Source organism: Anolis carolinensis, chromosome 1 (genome assembly GCF_035594765.1).
Source record: "Anolis carolinensis isolate JA03-04 chromosome 1, rAnoCar3.1.pri, whole genome shotgun sequence".
Lineage (NCBI taxonomy): Eukaryota > Metazoa > Chordata > Lepidosauria > Squamata > Dactyloidae > Anolis > Anolis carolinensis.
The window spans coordinates 284,646,202-284,664,685 of NC_085841.1; the positions used below are offsets into that span (position 1 = coordinate 284,646,202).

Here is an 18,484-nt window from a genome sequence, read left to right on the forward strand (position 1 = left end):
AGTAAAGGAAAAATTCTCTCTTTTTTAAAAAAAGCAGTAGATAACATCAAAAAAAATCATACAAGCATATTTCAGTTAACAAAGCTTCAGACAAAGATGCTTCTTTTTACAAAGTTTTTTTTGCTGCCTATCCAGTCCCTCCTCTGTTTTTCCTTTTTTCCTTTTCCTATGTCTCCCTGAAAATTTATTTTAAACAGCATTGCTATTGGGAGAGTGATGAAGGACTGGAGAAACACAGACTTTCAGTTGCTGGGTTGCAGCAGTGTGTCTGCAGTAAAGAATGCAATAAAACTTGATCTGAAAAAGAATTGGGTATTCCTCATCTGATCTTTCTCTAGTTGTGTGTGCCTGCCCGCTTCGGGCAAAATAAGGGCAAAATAATATTGATAAAATCTCTTACTGAGCAGCTATGAACAGCAAAACAGGAGAGAAGGGAGAAAGTGAATCAGCCTCACAGCTACCCCACATAGATCTATAGGTTTTGCCAGCAAAATGAAAATTGCAATAGAAGTCAAGGCTGCTGAAAGAAAGAACATTTTGGAAGAAGCTTTCAAACATTCTCTGGAAGGTTCGATATAACACACATAAACACGAACACACATGCAAATGGTTTACATGATTTGATTGTTACATTTCACATTTGTCTACTGTTAGTTTCAAATATATATATATATATATATATATATATATATATATATATATATATATGTTGAAATGTTCTTCCTTCTTTACAGTGTAGGAACCTATCCCCATTCTTTCCATGATACAGTGGAACTTAAGAGCATCCCAAATTAATAACATTTTGAGTTAAAAGGCCTGGGCTGTGGCACAAGCTGGTGAGCAGCCAGCTGCAGCCAGCTGAGACCAATCACTCTGACCAAGAGGTCATGAGTTCGAGGCCAGCTCGAAGCCTGCATTTGTCTTTGTCTTTGTTCTATGTCAAGGCATTGAATGTTTGCCTTATATGTGTAATGTGATCCGCCCTGAGTCCCCTTCGGGGTGAGAAGGGCGGAATATAAATACTGTAAATAAATAATTAATTGCTGTTGCTTGGCCCAAGTTTCACTTTGACATATGAGCAGCTTTTTGAGTTAAGAGCTAGCGTCAGAGGATACAGGGCTTTAGGGCTTCAAGGGAGCAGCCTCTGTGCCTCATGCCTCATGCTCTTGTTTGCTTTGGGAGATTGCTGTCGGTTTTGCTCTTGTCCACTTTGAGGAAGTTTGTGTTAGTTGATTTTGTGCGGTTTTTATTCCTTGTATGTTTTGCTTCATGAAGAAGAGGGGAGAGAGCAAGAGAGGGAAGAAAATGATGCTTCTACCTCTTCACTTTGTGCTTTGTGCTTCCTTGCCACAACTTTGTGCTTCTACCATTTCAAAGCTGGTCTTTCTTTTTTATTGTTCCATGAGAATGTACATTTATAAATTATTTGTTATTTATAAAGAACATTTTTATTTAAAGATACATAACAAAAATGGGGGTTAAGGGGTTATAATTAATAACAAAGTTGCTAAAGCAGTGCTTGGATACAACCCAAAAAATGATACAATGATCACAATTCGAGTTCAAGGCAAGCCATTTAACATCACAGTAATCCAAATATACGCCCCAACCACAGCTGCTGAAGAAGTAGAATTAAATCAGTTCTATTAGGATCTGCAGCACCTACTAGATAATACACCTAAAAGAGAAACTATTTTCATTACAGGAGACTGGAATGCTAAGGTGGGCAGTCAAATGATAACTGGGATCACAGGCAAGCATGGTTTGGGACAACAAAATGAGGCAGGACATAGGCTGATAGAATTTTGCCAGGAAAACTCACTGTGCATAACAAACACTCTCTTCCAACAACCTAAAAGACGGCTTTATACATGGACTTCACCAGATGGTCAAAACCAAAATGAGACTAACTACATCCTTTGCAGCCAAAGGTGGCGGACATTCATCCAGTCGGTGAAAACAAGACCTGGAGCTGACTGTAGTTCAGATCACGAACTTCTTATTGCAAAATTTAGAATCAAACTAAAGAGAATGAGGAAAATACACAGACCAAATAGATATGATCTCACAAATATTCCTAGTGAATATGCAGTGGAGATGAAGAATAGATTTCAGGGACTAGATTTAATAAATAGAGTACCAGAAGAACTATGGACTGAAGTCCACAACATTGATCAGGAGGCAGCAGCAAAGTACGTCCCAAAGAAAAAGAAAACCAAGAAGGCAAGATGGTTCTCTGCTGAGACACTGGAAGCAGCCCAAGAAGGAAGGCGAAAGGAAACAGTGATAGGGGGAGATATGCCCAACTAAATGCACAATTCCAGAGGTTAGCCAGAAAAGACAAGGAACTATTTGTAAACAAGCAATGCATGGAAGAGGAAGAAGACAATAGAATAGGAAGGACAAGAGACCTCTTCCAGAAAATCAGAAACATCGGAGGCAAATTTCAGGCAAAAATGGGCATGATCAAAAACAAAGATGACAAGGACCTAACAGAAGCTGAAGAGATCAAGAAAAGGTGGTGAGAAAATACAGAAGAACTGTATAGGAAGGATGATAGTATAGATGATAGTTTTGATGGTGTGGTGAGTGAATTAGAACCAAACATCCTGAGGAGTGAGGTTGAATGGGCCTTAAGAAGCATTGCTAATAGCAAGGCAGCAGGAGACGATGTGATCCCAGCTGAGTTGTTTAAAATCTTGAAAGATGATGCTATTAAGGTGATGCATGCCATATGCCAGCAGATATGGAAAACACAAGAATGGCCATCAGATTGGAAAAAATCAATTTATATCCCCATACCAAAAAAAGGGAAACACTAAAGATTGCTTAAACTTCCATACAGTGGAACTTATTTCCCATGCCAGTAAGGTAATGCTCAAGATCCTGCAAGGAAGACTCCAGCAATACATGGAGCGAGAGTTGCCAGATGTCCAAGCTGGAAAGAGAGACCAAACTGCCAATATCCACTGGATAATGGAGGAAGCCAGGAGTTTCAGAAAAATATCTGTTTCTGCTTTATTGACTATTCTAAAGCCTTCGACTGTGTGGATCATAATAAACTGTGGCATGTTCTTGGTGGTATGGGGATACCAAATCACCTTGTCTGTCTCCTGAGAAATCTGTATAAAGACCAAGTAGCCACAGTAAGAACAGATCACAGAACAACAGACTGGTTCACGATTAGGAAAGGAGTATGGCAGGGCTGCATACACTTTCACCTTCCTATTCAACTTGTATGCAGAACACATCATGCGATGTGCGGGGCTTGACAAATCCAAGAATGGAGTTAAAATTGCTGGAAGAAAGATTAACAACCTTAGATATGCAGATGATACCACTCTGATGGCTGAAAGTGAGGAGGAGCTGAGGAGGCTTCTCACCAAGGTGAAAGAAGAAAGTGCAAAAGCCGGGCTGCAGTTAAACATCAAGGAAACCAAGATTATGGCAACCAGACCGATTGATAACTGGCAAATAGAGGGAGAAAATGTGGAGGCAATGACAGACTTTATATTTCTAGGAGTGAAGATCACTGCAGATGCAGACTGCAGCCAGGAAATCAGAAGACGTTTACTTCTTGGGAGAAGAGCAATGGTCAACCTCGATAAAATAGTGAAGAGCAGAGACATCATACTGGCAATGAAGGTCCGCATAGTGAAAGCAATGGTATTTCCCATAGTAACCTATTTATATATGATGTTGCTTTGATTAATTTTTGTAACTGGTTATTGTTTGTTGTGTATTTACTTTGAAATATTTGTTTTATTATATATTCTGTGATTTTATACTGTTGTGAGCTGCTCTGAGTCCCTGCGGGGATATAAATACAGTTGCTATTTTTGTTGTTGTTGTTGTTGTTGTTGTTGTTGTTGTTGTTGTTGTTGTTGTTATTATTATGAGATAGAAAACTAAGAAGCTTGAAGAATGACAGAAAGTCAGACAGATAACTAATATATGAAATTGTGTATATAGGCAATTTAAAAAAAGGACATACAGAATTTGAAAATTGACATAATTTTAAAGTAATGATAATTTCACCTGACAGCCAATCCATTTCCAGATAGGTCCATGCTCTTGGTGACAATTTGTACCAAGGTGCCAGCTTTCAGTGTGAAGAGTCTCAAAAGATAGATTTTTCATTTCTAAAAGTGACACCATCTTACATGTATGGACATGGTTAGTGGATTGTCTCTTCACTTTATGGCTCATGCTAAGGGTTCTTATTGCTGAGATGTGACACTAATTGAACATTACAGTTCTATTTCAGCTTCCAGATAAAGTCAGAATTACAAATGACAGCAACTCTATAAGACATCTATAGTTATCCTGTTACCTATCAGAAATAATGAAACAAGTACCACAAAATTCAGAGGTCAGACACTGCTAATAAGTTATATTCTACTTTGAAACTCCAATACACAATTATTTCTGCTGGCAGCTTTGAACTAGGCATTGTGCTTCTGATCACATTTTTTTTTGGTGGAAAGTGAAAACTTTTCTGATTATTGATCATAATTGCATCAGCTATCTCAAGTTATAATTATTTTTTTAAAGCACATGAATTTTAGGTTAGTAGGTAAAGGTTTTCTCCTGACATTAAGTCCAGTCGTGTCTGACTCTGGGGGTTGGTGTTTATCTCCATTTCTAAGTTGAAGAACCAGCATTGTCTGTAGACACCTCCAGGGTTATGTGGCCGGCATGACTGCATGGAGTACCATTACCTTACCACTGAAGCGGTACCTATTGATCTACTCACATTTGCATGTTTTCGAACTGCTAGGTTGGCAGAAACTGGAGCTAACAGTGGGAGCTCACCCCACTCCCTGGATTTGAACCGCTCACCTTTCAGTCAGTAAGTTCAGCAGCTCAGCAGTTTAAGTCACTGCACCACCGGGGTTTTTAGTAACATGAAAAAGAAACAGAGTAGTCAGATAGTATTGTAATAGTACAAAAATGAATGGGAAATAGCATTTGGGACATAATTAAAAACATGCATATAGAATGAACGGTGTGTCATATAATCTGGGAATTTATATTTGTAGCAGATTTGAGTATAGAGTGCAGGATGCAGAAGGCCAACTGTAGTTTGACAGCTATTTTTGTGTTTAAAATCATGAACTGTGATTTCTCCCTCCCTTCAGCACTCAACATGTTAATAATTTTAAAGAAGCTATAATTGGTATCTGTTCCTATCTCTCAGCCATGTGACTTTGTCTCTACTGAAATAAATTATACTAGATGTTCAAAATGTTCATGATGGAGAGCTACAATACAAGCACTATTATTAAATGTCAAAAAGGTGTGTGGCTACAGAGAGGGCATCTACATAACCAGAAATAAAATTTGTAATGAGGTGATGGCAAACATTTTACCTTAGGTGTTTAATTTCAGTCTGTCAAGCCCTGAGTAACTATACAATCATCTTTTAGTGATTATCACTAAAACGTTTAGCTTTATGGAGATGAAACTAGACTCTACTTTATATGATTTACTTGATTGTACAGATGTATTTATTCATTTAAAATATTTCTATAGCATCTTTTTATTGTGTACTGGTTTCTAGGTAGCTGGCCATAAGTGAGAATGAATATACACTAGTACATACATACTAATTAAGACCTTTGACAAGGTCTCTCAGAACCTAGTAAAATGTAGGCTAAGCAATATTCCTATTAGATGGATTTGTAATTGGTTGACTAACTAGGCTCAAAAAGTGCTGCTTACCAATGGTTCCTCTTCATTTTGGAGAGCAGCGACCACAGAGTTCTTCCCTGGGCCCAGTGCTATTCAACATGTTTATAAATTATTTGAATGGTGGAATAAAGGGGAAGGCCATCAAATGTGGAGATAACATGAAATTGGGACCGATAGGACAGTATCAGAATCCAAAATGTCCTTCATGGATTAGAGAACTGGGCCAAATCTAACAAAATGAATTTCAGCAGGGAAAAATGTAAGGAACTACATCTAGTTAGAAAAGATGAAATGAACAGATATAATATGGGTGAGTAGCAGCTTGACAACAGCCTTGCGAAAAGGATCTAGGAGTCTTAGTAGACTACAAGCTTAACATGAATCAATAGTGTGATGCAGCAGCCAATGCACTTCTAGGCTGCATTAACAGAAATATAGTGTCAAGATCACAAAAAAGATATGATACCGGGTTGTTGTATGTCTTTCGGGCTGTGTGGCTCCTGGGCGAAACGTCAGGAGAGAATACTTCTGGAACATGGCCACACAGCCCGAAAGACATAAACAACCCTGTGATCCCGGCCATGAAAGCCTTTGACAACATAGATATGATACCACTTTATTCCGTTTTGGTCAGACTTCACATGTGTCCACTTCTGGTCACCACAACTGAAGAAATATTGACAAGCTGGGTGATGAAAATGTTTTTCAAAATGGAAACCATATCCTATGAAGATTGGTTTAGGGAACTGAGTATGTTTAACCTGCAAAACTAAGAAGCAACATGATAGTTATGCTTAAATATATGAAAGGATGTTGTATTGAAAAAGAAAAAGAAAAATGAAGCAAGCTTCCTTTCTGTTGCTCCAGAGACTAGGACACAGGCCCTCTTCTACACAGCTGAATAAAATCCCACATTTTCTGCTGTGAACTGAAATATATGGCAGTGCAAACTCAGATAACCCTGTTCAAAGCAGATATTGAGGGATTTTCTGCCTTGATATTCTGGGTTATGTGGCTGTGTGGAAGGGCCCACAGAGCAAAGTGGCCAAATTTCCAAGAATAGCTTATTAGAAATAAAAAATAGGATACAGACAAACTATTCAAGGAAGAATAAAACGGCTAGAGATGTTATTGCAAATTTCACAAGAAAGAGTACAAGAGACGAGATACTAATACAAAACAGCAAAAAGCCAATATATCACAAAGAAACAAAAATAGTGATATTAAAGGAAATACCTCTAACAATGCTGAACAAAAGGAGAAACTACTTTTTCCTCACGGAAGAGTTAAAAAAATATAAAATTCGTTATAGATGGGAGAAGACAGAGGGGATAATGGTAACTTATCGAGACGAGAGACATTGGCTGACATCGGTGGAAAAAGCAAAAGCTTTCTATAAAAATCTTAAAAAAGACCTGGAACATGTAGCTTCAATTTCACCCTCAGTAAAAAAGAAAAAACCCAAAAGACAGAGACAAAACTCCCCGGAAGAGACAGTATTGGGAGTGGGTGCAGGACTGCAGACCACAAATGTATCAGACGGAGAAGAGGATGAGGAAGAATTGATAAATGAGGACAACCAAGATGGAGAGTAAAATAACACAACAGCTAAGAATATACACAAACAATGTGAACGGGTGGAACTCACCCCAAAAAAGGAAAAGTACCTTGACCCAAATAAATAAAGGAAAATACGACTTAGTGGCGCTTCAAGAAACGCACATATGCCAAAAACATGTAGCACACTTGAAAAACGACAAATTAGGAAAAGAATTCTTTTCGGCAGATTCGGTAAAGAAAAGAGGAGTGGTGATATATGTAAAGGAAAACATCCAGCAGAAATGAAATTTAAAGATACGGAGGGGAGAGTAATCGCGGTAGAAATAATGCTAAATCAAGAGAAAATCCTCATTTGCAATATATACGCTCCGAATGGACCTAAAACAAAATTTGTAAATAATCTGAGAGAAAAAATTTTAAAAACGGATGTGGAGCATATAATAATCTTAGGGGATTTTAATGGAGTGATAGATCATGATCTAGATAAATCGAAAAAGAAAAATAGAAAAACTAAAGGAAAAATGGGCCAATTACCAAAAAATTTCCTAAATCTTAAAAAAGAACTGGACCTTCAAGATGTGTGGAGGAATAAGAATACAAATAAAAGAGACTTTACATACTACTCAAATAGACACGAATCATGGTCCAGGATCGATATGATCTGGACCTCAAATTCACTAACATCAAAAGTAGATAAGATAAATATATTACCAAGAGATAAATCAGACCATTGCCCCCTTGAAATGATAATAAACTACAAAAGAAACCATTGGAGATGGAGATTAGATGACAATCTGATTAAATCAGAAAAAGCAATCCTCGAAAACAGGAAACTAACAAAAGAATTTTTTAATTTTAACGACAAAGAGAATGTAACAAAACAAACGATTTGGGACTCGTATAAGGCAGTAATGAGAGGATATTTCATACAACAGAAAGCCAGAGCCAACAAAGTTAGAAACTATAAAATAGAACAGATTAATAAGCAAATAGAAAATAAAGAGAAGATATTTAAACAACAACCTAAGAACCAAAAGATCAAGAAAGAAAGAAATGACCTAAAGAAGGAAAAACATCACCTAGATTTGGAAAAAATAGCAAAAACATTGAAATATGTGAGACAAGATAATTTTGAAAACGCAAATAAACCAGGGCCCTGGCTGGCAAGGAAGATAAGAAAGAAAAAACAGCAACAACATATAATAAAGATCAAAGACAAAGACAAGGAGTATACGACAGATGAAGAAATAAGAGAAGAATTTAGGAACTACTATAGCCAATTGTATAAGCAAAAAGAGGAAGATTTGGAAAAGATTACAAAATATTTAGGAGAACAAAAACTGGACAAAATTACGGAAACAGAAAGGGAACATCTTAATAAAGAAATAACAGAAGAAGAAATTAAGAAAGCAATAAAAAATTTAAAATCTAACAAAGCACCGGGTCCAGACGGATTTACGGCAAGTTTCTACAAAGTTATGAAAGACGAGTTAATCCCATTCTTGAAAATACTAATGAACCAGGTATTGGAAAAAAACATTATTCCGGAATCGTGGAAGGAAGGAGATATCATCACAATTCACAAAGAAGATACAGATAAATCAGAGGTAAAAAACTACAGACCAATTATGCTATTAAATTTGGATTACAAAATCTTTACGAACATATTGGCAAACCGATTCAAAAATTTCTTAACAACATGGATTGGGCCAGAGCAAAAAGGATTTCTCCCGGGAAGGCATATGAAAGAAAATGTGAGAACTATAGTAGATGTAATAGAATTTTACGAAACTCATCATCAAAAAGAATTGGCACTACTCTCGATCGATGCAGAGAAAGCATTCGACAACCTAAATTGGAGATTTATCAAATTACTATTTAAAGAAATTGATATAGGTTATCAATTTTATAATGCGATTGAAACGATATACACGGAGCAGAGGGCAAGAATTTTAGTAAATGGTCAATACACGAAAGAGATACCAATAAATAAGGGAACTCGCCAAGGATGCCCATTATCACCATTAATCTTTATCTTCGCAATTGAAATCTTAATAAGAAATATCAGAAAGGACGATCAATTAAAAGGAACAAAAATAGAAAATTATGAATTCAAGATGAGGGCTTTTGCTGACGACCTTATATGTATTATTGAAAATCCGGAACACCAAATTCAAAAGTGGCTCGACCGTATAGAGGAATATGGATCAGTGGCAGGCTTTTATCTAAACAAAAACAAAACAAAAATTATGACAAAAAAATACCAAAGAAAAGACAAGAGGAAATAGAGAAAGTGGCAAACATCCAAATAATACCTAAAATAAAATACTTAGGAATTTGGTTAACAGCAAAAAATGCACACCTACTGAAAAATAATTACCAAATGAAATGGAACGAAATTAAAAAAGATTTACAGAACTGGAAAAACCTGAAAATCTCTATTCTAGGACGCATATCAATAATAAAAATGAATGTCTTACCAAAACTGTTATATTTGTTCCAAAATCTTCCAATAATAAGGAACAATAAACTTTTTATGGAATGGCAAAGGGAAATCACAAAATTTATTTGGAAGGGAAAAAAGGCAAGAATAAATTATACAATAATGACAGATGACAAAAGAAGAGGGGGATTTGGACTACCGAACTTAAAATTATATTATGAATCTTGTGCATTGGTATGGGTAAAGGATTGGGCAACCCTAGAAAAAAACAGTATGCTAGCATTGGAGGGCTTTGATTTGAGGAGGGGATGGCATAGCTATCTCTGGTACGGCAAAAGACTAGTAGAGAAAAACTTCGGAAATCACTTCATCAGATCCTCATTAATAAAAACTTGGGAAAAATATAAGGGAAGAATATATACGAAGACACCCCTATGGATTTCACCTTTAGAAGCTAATCAGAAAAAAAATTTGGACTGGACAAAATGGCCAAAATACAAAGAAATATTAAGAAAAAAGGATGGGCAATTTCAACTAAAACAACAAGAGGAAATAAGACAAAAATGCAACAAAATGTCATGGTTTCAGTATGCCCAGCTAAAAGAACAATTTGGGAAAGATAATAAATTAGGATTTAATGAGACTGAAAATTTCTGGGATACCATGATGCAAAGCAGCAAGAAGGAAATTGCGAGAATATACAAGAAGTTACTAGAATGGTCTACAGAGATAGAATATGTAAAAATATGTGCCACAAAATGGGCAATGAATATTGGACGTTCAATTATGATGTCAGAATGGGAAGCAATATGGAATATAAAACAAAAATATACGTACGCCTCAGATCTACAGGAAAACTGGCTCAAAATGTTCCATAGATGGCACATCACACCAAAAAAGATAGCAACCATGTATAAAAACACAGACAATAAATGCTGGAAATGTAAAAAGCAGGAAGGGTCATACTTTCATATCTGGTGGACATGTTCGGAAACAAAATCATTTTGGAAAGCAGTACATGAAGAAACACAGAAAATACTACAAAAATCATTCCCAATGAAGCCAGAGTTTTATTTACTTGGGTTGACAGAGAGTATAATGAAATTGAATTCAAATGAGGACAAAATATTTACATACGTAGCGACAGCAGCAAGAATAACCTTTGCAAAATATTGGAAACAAAGAGAAATACCAACAAATCAACATTGGTTGGAGAAATTGAATGAGATATATGATATGGACAAATTAACATATCTAATGAAAATAAACAGGGGTAATACAATAAAATCAACTAATTGGGAAAAGTATGTAGAATACAAGGAAAAGGCAAAGGAGAAATAAGCAAAAGAAGAATCCGAGGACACTCACAATGACCAAAACTAGTCCAATAAATGTAAAAAAAGAAAGAAATGGAACAAAACCTAGCCCACAAAGAATAGAAAGCGGAAGGACTTCTGTATCCCTTCCCTTCCCGACCCCCCTCTTTCTCACCTTCCTTTTTTTTTTCTTTTCCTCTTCTCCCCCTTTCACCAATCCCCGTGAATCATCACCATTTTTATTTTTACTGTATTGTATGTATGTGTAAGAAAATCTGAATAAAAATTTATTTAAAAAAAAAAAGAAATAAATAAAAAATAGTTTAAAATCTCTGATTAAAACAAGGATGGTTAAAACTGTTTACTCAACAAAACCACCAAAATAAATATTTACAGGAATTTAGTTTACAGAAATTTCCCTTCTAAAAGCAACACTGTTATTGACAATGTCTAAAATAGATACTCTGAATGAATCTCAAATAGTTGATAACAACCAGTAACCACAATCACGTACAACAAATCTGTCTGTCAAAATCCAAAGACACTCAACTCTCACAGAATAAATGTTGAGGCAAATCTGCTGCTGATTCCTTTGAACAGTTATTGCAGGGTTGCAGTTGGTTGGATTTTACCCATTCTAGACATCAACCCAGTGCTGATTAGCTAAGACTGCAATTCCAGACACTTTATTTTTAAAAGTCTCCAGCCTGGAAGATGAGATATAAGGCAAAAGATGCAGCCTTATTATTTTTTGAGAAACAAGTCTGCTACTGCTACTGACTTTCATTGTTTAGCCAATGAAAGAAATAACACAGTTCACTTCCTGGTGATTTATGCCATTGACTGAAACTCTCCCTGGGTAAATGTAGCAATTTTGAGAAAAAGCCTTGCCTGTCTGTGAAAATAACAAAGACTATTTTACCAAGTTACCAATATAGAAAACAATAGAACAGAGCCATATACATAAATAAGGGGGGAAGCCAACAGAAAACAAAATGTCTGTGCAAAATAGGTTAAGTACCATAGTGCCACAAAAGAACTATTAACATAATAATACAAATAGATTCTTATTTTTGCTGCAACAGATTAGACTGAGCAGTATTATTAATCTTTACTTGTCTTGAAGAAATGCAAGGTGCATTATATCTTCCAAAGCTCCTTGGATGCTAAATGGCATGCTGTTAGAGGAAAAGGAGGAAATTGGAAAAGGCAAGGGATGGAGAAGAAAGTAAGGGAGGGTAAGTGAAAGTGGTAGAGTTCAGGAAACAAGAAAGAGGAACACTTAGGAGGTGGAAGGAGATGTCAAGTGAGCCATACAAGTGATGGGGTGCAAACAATAAGGCAGGGACACCTTGTAAGAGCACAAATTAAGGCAAGAAAAGAAGTATGAGGTGCAGGAGACTGACTGGTATGAACAAAATAATGCAAGATGCCAGGGTACTTTAAGGCAGGGTTGCCAAGAGGCTGAAGATCACGTAATAAATTCAACAACCAAGCAGAAATCAGTGTTTCCTTGTTCTAATACTTAAAGATCCCCTCCCATCAGTTGTACCTGTAAAAATAGTATGAAGGTTGAAACATAGTGGAGAAAAAACATCAAAAATTAATGTTCTGAATTTGCATAATTACAGTGATTTGGGTAATGTGCAAACTAGATTAATTTACATAATCAGACAAATCTGAACTAATGCCTGCCCTTCTCACTCCCACTGGATCAAGAAATGTGGGATTTTGGCTCTTTTATATTGCTTCTATATTAACCCTGAAATACAGGACTAAATGGGAATACTACAGTGGGATTGGATGGATGGGATTGCAAATGCATCAGAGGGATTTGTATTGGGGAGAACCGGAAGTAAAATATGGGAGCAAATAAACCCACAATTTGAGGCAGCATATTCAACTGTCAAACAGCTTTTACCGTCAGGATGTTTTTACTAATGTTTCATGTTTTACCACAGTCTAACGTGATGAAAAATTGAAAGGGTCAAAGAGAGTTAACTAGATTTTTTCTAGTTAAATATTTTATCTGTATCCCAACAAATCAGATATCCCTCACCCTTGCTTTACTTGGCACTTTCTCATTTGAACCAGAAGTGAGGGTATCATTTGTTTGAGGTCGGGGGAGTCTCACTAACAATATTATGAGCAATGAGCAATTTTTAAAATGCTGTGCATGAAGCTTTCCTTGAAAAAATTGCATTAAACTTATGAGAAACTATCTATCTACATTTTCAATCAAATTAATAAGAAGAAGTTATGTTTGAAACATTCATGTTTGGATACCTGAATATAAAATAAATAGCTGTCATGTCCAAAAGCTTTGACTATTGCTGACATTAAATATTCTCCATAGACTGAGTGTAAAATGGCACTATCCAGAAACGGGTCAAATGAGTCCAACAACCTCTTTACACTGGGCTAAAATTGGTGGCATGCGCTGGTTTAGCCCAGGTAAACACAGAGCCTGCTGGCTCCCATCACATGACACCGGCATGGCTCTGTGAGTGAAGAAGGATGGAAACAGCACATGCCACTGCTGCAGCAATGTGGGAGAGCTCCCATGTTGCCTTTGGAATCCATGGGGGGGGGGGGGGGAACCACGTGCTCCACACAAGTTCACACTTCCCCCCATCTGATCACCCTCAGCTGGAGTCAGACGATGCGGTGCATGGAGCAGCTGATTCCCCATGACCCTCTACAAAGCAGGGCACTTCTGGTGACTGTGTGACAAGGTTGCAAGATTTCAATTTGTTCTCACTGTAGTTAATGTGGTATCTGAATGCTTTCTGGGAACAATCCATGAATTAAAAAAAATAACATCTAATGTTTTGGCTGCTGTAACAAAATCCTATTTTTATCAATGGTGATAGCTCTGTATGTGGAAATTTTTCCTAGGAGACAATATTCTGAATGCCAGGCAGAATTTGTTTGCAGTGATTCATTCAGACCTTAGCTAAACCATAGCAACCTATATAACAAATTACTTTCTTCCTACTTTGAAACCTCAGAAAGAAAAATGTGGTGCCATTTTGAAATGGAAAGCAGCTCTCAGGATTTGATTAAGATGAAGTCCTGACACTTAGAAAAAATTGATAATAATTTCAACTTGTCTCTTACAAGAATTTAGTCAGGAGGAGCCATATTTTTCAACAGGCTCCACACTGTTGCTAAGTTATTTGCTAAGTCACATATAAGGAAGTAATACCTTAATGATTTTGCCCACTATTGAAAAGGGATATAATAAACTTGTCTGTTTCCTATTGACTCCAGGAAGCTTGCAATCTGTTCCAGGGAATTAATCTTATTTCACTCTATAACTGCATTTTAATCGGCTCCCCATGTTCTTAGGTACACTCAAAATAGGTCCTTTGGTGATGCCTTTGTGCATGTCTACTCATGATACAGGCACCTACTTTAATATATCTGCTACTCTTTCACCTTTCAAGTTGGATAAAAATATATTACTCATAGAATTGGAAAGGGCTGCCTACACTGCCTCCCATGCATGAATGTGTAAGGAAACCAAAACGACTCCAAAGACACGAGCATCCAACCTCTGATTAAATGCATCCAGGGAAGATGTTCAGAGGATTAGGTAAGATTACATACATACATACATACATACATACATACATGCATACCTTACCCCATGAGCAGACATGCAGAGAAGGCAGTATCTAGAGCAGATGTTAGGAACTTCAAGAAGGTCCTGTCAGGCTGGGCAACTGCTAGAAATTCTGGGTATCGGGAGTCCAAAACACATAGAGGACCAAAGGTTTAGAACCACTGACCTAGAGTTGTGTTCTTTTAGGCCCTGCTCTTTTTTGGTCATTTGCAATAAAATTAAGCATTCCTGTGTACTAAGGTTTTTAAGTAGAGATAAAATGGATGAATAATTGGGACCTCTTCACACGGCCCTGGGGCAATATGGTGGGGATGGGACAAAGTGCATTGGCTCCCTGTCCTCATTGTATAGGAGAAAGAGCAGCAATGCACATTGCCCCGTCACCCTTTTCCCCATCTCATGAGGAAAAGGAGAGGAAAGTGTAGGTAGTTTCATTGGCGCCACCCGAAAAAGACTTCTCTCTCCATCATGGAGGAGAAGGCATCTTGCAATGCTTTCCCTCCACTTCAAGAGGAATGTGGGTGGAGCCCGTCTAAAAGAAGAAAAAAGGGCACAAAAAAGCCCTGTGTGAAGAGGTTCTAGGAGAAACCATGGAAACCCCTTGGGAAAGTCACTCTCTCTCAACTTTATACAAAGAAAAATACAAATCTCTTCTGAACAAATCATGCCAAGAAACTGCATAATATCTTCACCTTATGGTCATCATAAGCTAGAAACAACTTGTAGGCACACAACAATAGCAACAATAACAACAGAAATATTTAAATCAATCAATTGGTCAATCAATGTCAAACACATTCAGTGTTTCAGAAAGGAGTATGTCATCTGACAGAGTGTTGCAACACAGCAAAATACAATATTACATTGCAGCCAGTAATATTAAAGCATGCCACTCTGACAGAGTTTAGTATTTTAGAATCTTACGGGGGAAAAGGGCCACAAGAACCATCTAGTCCAACTCCTTGTCATATAGGAATACACAGCTAATGCACTTCTGAAAGATGCCCATTCAATTTGTTTAAAGACCTCCAATGAAGAAGAGACCACTTCACTGAAGCAATCTATACCACTGTCGAACTATTCTTACAGTAAAAAGTTCTTTCTAATGTTTAGGTGGGATCTCTTTTTTGTACTCAACAACCACAAACACCATCAAAATATACATGGTCATCTTGTAATACATTAAGAAGGAATGCCTTAAGGAAGTTGTTTAAATCCTGCTGGTTTTGCTATGTCTTCAGCATTCATAACTAATGTGTCACTATATTACTTAATTCAATGGAGCTTTATGTAAACTACTTATGTGGCATACTGAATAGTCATCTTATAAAGGATGTTCCAAAAGTTTTATATTTCTATGTAAATTTTCAACAGGTATGTGTAAATGGATTTTTGAGGTGCTGTGTGTTTTCCGGGCTGTATGGCCATGTTCCAGAAGCATTCTCTCCCGACGTTTCACCCACATCTATGGCAGGCATCCTCAGAGTTTTTGAGGTTTGTTGGAAACTAGGCAAGTGAGGTTTATATATCTATGGAAGTCTAGGGTGAGTATTGGATAGATTTTTGTTTGTGAGAAATAGATTGTCATGAAGTTACTTAGTAGAAGAGCCAGCAAAGTGACAAATGTGTAATGATACTGATTGACAACAAACTGATGCACATTGGAACTGATGCACAGTTATGTACAATGAGACTGATGCTCACCGGTGTCCTGACAAACATCTTCAGAATTCACTAGGTGCATTCCTTAGCCTAAGTACAGTACCACCTGTGTACCACTGTAGGTTACATTCCCAGACTTTGTGTGAATAATACATGAAAACACAGATTATAGTAAGCCCTATTGAAATGAAGGACTTCTGACCCAAGAGTACCATACATTGTGCTGGAGGGCCTAGTCAATGCCTAGAGAAAACATATTTTGTTGAATAGGGACAAATGAAACAATGGATACCAGATCAGTGGATACTGGGGACAACAGAAAATTCTTACCTCATAAAAATCACATTTCATGAAAGTCTTGGACCCTTTTATTGCATATTGCATCTTTGTTTTGGTGATGTATCCACTCTACCCACATAGTTGTACTAAATATATTTAATAAGTTGAGAAGGTAAGTGAAAATCTACACTAAACCCAAAGAGTCATTCGTTTCAACTGCATCTAATATTTCCAAATAGTTTCCTTAAGTAAATACTAACCATACTTTAGATTTTTATACCATTCCTCTGGGTTTGTTCTTCATTCCACTAGATGAAAAGACAGGCATGTTTACATTCAAATGTGGTATGCTTAGTTTGCTTGTATTTCCTGAGGTAACAAGTGATTATACATCAAGTGCAAACTAAGTCAGTTACAGACATCTCCTGCGAATTATTGTGATATGACATACATCATGCAATAGGCTACACACTCCAGAAAAAGAAAGCATGGCAAAGTATTGAGTCAGTGAGAGAATTCTAATAACATCTTCTTTATCCAAACTGGGAAGCTATGATCACTACCAGCTCTGGAAGAGGCCAGAGCATTAAGCTCATTTAAAATGTGAGCCAATATTCTAACTTGTTCAAAAGTTGATGGTAACGTAATCATATCTTTGCAATCTGACTAAATTACATAGAAGGGAAACTCATTGCCTCCCAGATGTTCTGATATTTTATCTACCCAAGTCAACTTGGTCAGGGATTCATGGGAGTTGCAGTCCAGCTCATTTGAGAAGCATATATTGCCCATTTGGATTGATTGTTCACACTATTTTGTAAGGAAATCAAAGAACATTTCTTATTCCACAGACAACTTGAGCAATGCCTGCTATTTTGGCATCCTATTGGAAAATGAATGAAATTCCAACAGCGTGCATCACATATTTTGTACGCCAACAGCTCTGCTTTTTCTGTACTACTTCATTAAAGCATAGGTGCATTGTATGGATGAAGACAAGCTATAAAAGATAAATGTTTATCATCTGAATATAGGGACATTCTCATGGGGAACAGTATCTACCAGTATAAACGGTGTGCATTTTACATGATGGAAAAGATTTTAGATAAATATTGCTCATTAAATTAAATTAGAATTGAAATTTGTACTAGACTGATGAATATTCTGAATTGCAATCTCTCCCAGTGTCATTTAACAAAACAGAAGCTGCTAGCATCTAAACTCTGCTACAATTGGATGGAGCATCTCAGCCAACTGAACTGATCTGTCTTTTTCTATGTTGCTGCCCAAACTGGAAGTTGTTATCATATTTTACTGTACAAATCATTCCCCTATTAGATATATTGGCACCCAAAATATCAATGGAAATGGAGGCTTACCACTGGGTAAAGATACTGAAGGATGAAGTTCGTGTTTATACCAATCCTCATGAGAACTTCTGAATTTGGTCTTACTAGCATCTGGCTGGGAATCATACCTGCAATCCACTTCTTCTGAAGAGAAAATGTCCATCTCAATTTTGTCAACTGACATTGCAATATACTTTAGTTCAAGATGATATCAGTGTGCTGATGAAGATGAAGTAGCACCAGCAAAATCCAGTTTATCAGCAAAACACAAATCTGAGACTAAAATATACCTTGATGAAGTCAGAGAAATTCAGTTCAGTCAAAACCATTTCCAGTCAAGTAGATACAATATAAGAAATGATAGATTTTGAGTTCGCTCCCAAAATTTAAAATAACAAAACAAAGCTCATTCCTTCAAAAAAAAAAATCTTCTGCACTTGTGTGAAGCTGTCTCTGTGGGGCTGCTGAAGAATTAAACAGGATAAGTGGAGACATCTGTATTCCTTCTAAGATCTGCTCTTAATAACTTTTGTTTTAGCAGTTTTAAGCCACG

At 36.8% G+C, this 18,484-nt stretch overlaps 1 protein-coding gene across 2 annotated transcripts in view; it reads right to left on the minus strand.

Annotated features, from left to right (window-relative positions):
- Positions 1–18,166, minus strand: part of ano3 (anoctamin 3) — a 332,479-nt gene extending 314,313 nt beyond the window's left edge. The window contains exon 1 of one of the 2 annotated variants that reach the window (XM_062981001.1): positions 17,962–18,166. In XM_062981001.1, coding sequence (XP_062837071.1) covers positions 17,962–18,115 — 154 coding nt within the window. In that variant the 5' untranslated portion in view covers positions 18,116–18,166. The remainder of the gene's footprint in view (positions 1–17,961) is intronic. The other variant, XM_016995634.2, reaches the window with a different exon arrangement.
- Between the last annotated feature and the right edge of the window lie 318 nt (positions 18,167–18,484).